This window comes from Nerophis lumbriciformis, linkage group LG11, assembly GCF_033978685.3.
Source record: "Nerophis lumbriciformis linkage group LG11, RoL_Nlum_v2.1, whole genome shotgun sequence".
NCBI lineage: Eukaryota > Metazoa > Chordata > Actinopteri > Syngnathiformes > Syngnathidae > Nerophis > Nerophis lumbriciformis.
Window position 1 is genome coordinate 9950828 of NC_084558.2, and position 2500 is coordinate 9953327.

Below are 2500 nucleotides of genomic sequence, written 5' to 3' on the forward strand. Positions count from 1 at the left end.
TCTATGAAAACAAGCCCAAAGTCGTTTATTGTAAGCGGACTTGGCAACACTGAATGGAGAAGCAGCCCGGAGGAGACACCACATTAGTCTAGACCTCAAGGTAATAGGAAAATTATGTACAATGTTACATTAGTTCATAAAACTACTGTAGTTGTTTGGAGTACATTCTATTGTACTGATTTTCAAACAGTACCGGTACTTCTTATCTAAAAGTTTTTGTTTATTTTAAAAGGCATGCTACATGATAAAATAGTGCTATTTCGAGGGGGCCGAGCACACATTAAATTTATTTCAATTCATTACTATGTGCCAAATACTGTGCCAAAGCGTGGCTGATTTGAGTTACGCGTTTGTGGAACAAATCGTGCTTGTAAGTTGATGTACTACGGTAATGTTGTCAGTGAACATATATGTCTTTCTGAAAAAATACTAGGCGTGTATTTGTAGGAATATGGACCAAAATCATACCAGGTGCATCGTATAAAACTTGAGCGTCTCTCTTTGAGCATCCCATTCCGTTGCCACGGCGATGGCAAGGGCTTCATTTGGCACTGTGAAGAGCTTTCCTCCTGGAGTTTTTAGCTTCCTTCGGTCTAAGTTGATCTCAAACAAACCTCCTAAATGGGACAATTCAAAAACAGATGTATCTTTAGTAGTATCGCCAACAACAACATATGCAACCTAAACTCAATTTGTATATATTTTTTCAATTAGTACGATGTCTGTAAGGGGCAAAGTTGGAGCAACATTCAAACAATTCAAAACACAAAAATGACCCAAAGCCTCGTAATTTCGACCCGAAAGCGAGGCTTAGCAGGCCCATTGTCAGGCAAAGTAAAAGGGTGTTACCCCCGACGAAAACATCGGTCCTGGAGGGAACGTCTCCCCTGCGCTCCTTGACTACGGTCTAGAACTGGGAGCCGAACACCAGAAAATGAGTAACACTCGGTAGGTGATACTGTTACGTGATTAGCTGTTAGCGTGTCCCTCCCATTGCTCAGTGACACTTTGTGTTCGCTAGAGTCCCAAAGCGCGAGTGGCTTCATGAAACAAATCTCGCTTCATATTTTGTTTTTTTTAACCAAAAAATATACATATATATTGAATATTTTATCGAAGCAGTATATAGAGTGTGTCTATCGCAAAATATATTGATATTGTATTATCGGCCCAGCCCTACAGCTACCTCTATCATTTAAATAGCAAAATACTGTTACTATACTATATATTATAATACTGTGCCATTCTCACTGCTGGACTCTGGAAAGAGGTTCCATAGCCTCCGTAGCAGAACCTACAGGTTCTGTAACAGCTTCTTTCTTCAGGTCATAAGACTCTTGAACACATCATAATAATCCCCTCACTTCCCCCCAAAAACGAATTAACTCGCTAGAATATAAAGACAATATAACATATATCCATAAACGTGGATGCCTATGCAAAAGTGCAATATATTTATTTGTACAGTAAATCTATTTATATCTGCACCTTATTGCTCTTTTATCCTGCACTACAACGAGGTAATGCAACAAAATTGTGTTCTTATCTGTACTGTAAAGTTCAAATTTGAATGACAATAAAGTAAGTCTAAGTTAACAATGGGAGCGTTTTTTAATATCTAAATCGGCGTCTCAAAACTTAAAGGTATAATTTTTTTGATGCAGTAGCGTAACTCGATAGACACTGCTATCAAATAATGCAACTGGTAGGTTTTTCTTTGGATGGAAAAGCTAATTTTAACAGAACGCTGGCAAAACATTTTATGACAAAAACTTGGTAATTGTGAAAAACATATCAGAATCAGAATCACTATCAGAATAGTTTTTATTGCCGTTGTTTGAGAACGGGTTCACAAACTAGGATTTTTTTCTTGGCGCAATCTTGCAACATAAAACACATATAAGACAGAATAGGTAATAAAATGAGCTGTAACTGAGCTATCAGATCTTGTTATTGTTCATGTGTCTGATGGCCAAGGGGAATACAGACAGTATATAGTATAATAATATATATATATATATATATATATATATAATATAGACCGTTTTAAAACAAATATATTCTGTTAAACCACTCATGGTGACATATGCTAGCCAATGGCGTTCCTGTTATATTTTTGGTTTAAAAAAATAACTGTGAAAAAGTTGCAAACAGCCACTTTAACAAAGAAAATACCTTTTCACTTTGTTTCTTCAAAAGTCGTCAGTTTTGTTACTTTTAGCTTTTCTCTCATGCAGTTCTTTTTAGCATTTGTGAATTTTTAAATCCTGACCTATGGCTGCTGTGTTTGTGTGATTTCATCACAATCTGACAATTTATATTGAAGTGTATTATTAATTTCTAGCATTTCCCCGTTGTATTTATTTGATGGCGTTAGTGTTTTGGATCAATTTTGGACATTGCATCCCCCTTGCCGGCCACCGTAGAGTAGACATTATTTACGCATACCTTCTCCTTGGGTTATGCTGACATCCTGATAAAATCGTTTTCTTTCTGGAAA

At 36.6% G+C, this 2500-nt stretch overlaps 1 protein-coding gene across 1 annotated transcript in view; it reads right to left on the minus strand.

Annotated features, from left to right (window-relative positions):
* The window catches only part of atpaf2 (ATP synthase mitochondrial F1 complex assembly factor 2), a 7829-nt gene that overhangs the window by 4902 nt on the left and 427 nt on the right, over positions 1-2500 (minus strand). Inside the window, exons 2-3 of the mRNA XM_061967442.2 lie at positions 2449-2493; positions 469-617 (exon numbers count right to left, since the gene is read on the minus strand). Coding sequence (XP_061823426.1) covers positions 469-617; positions 2449-2493 — 194 coding nt within the window. The remainder of the gene's footprint in view (positions 1-468; positions 618-2448; positions 2494-2500) is intronic.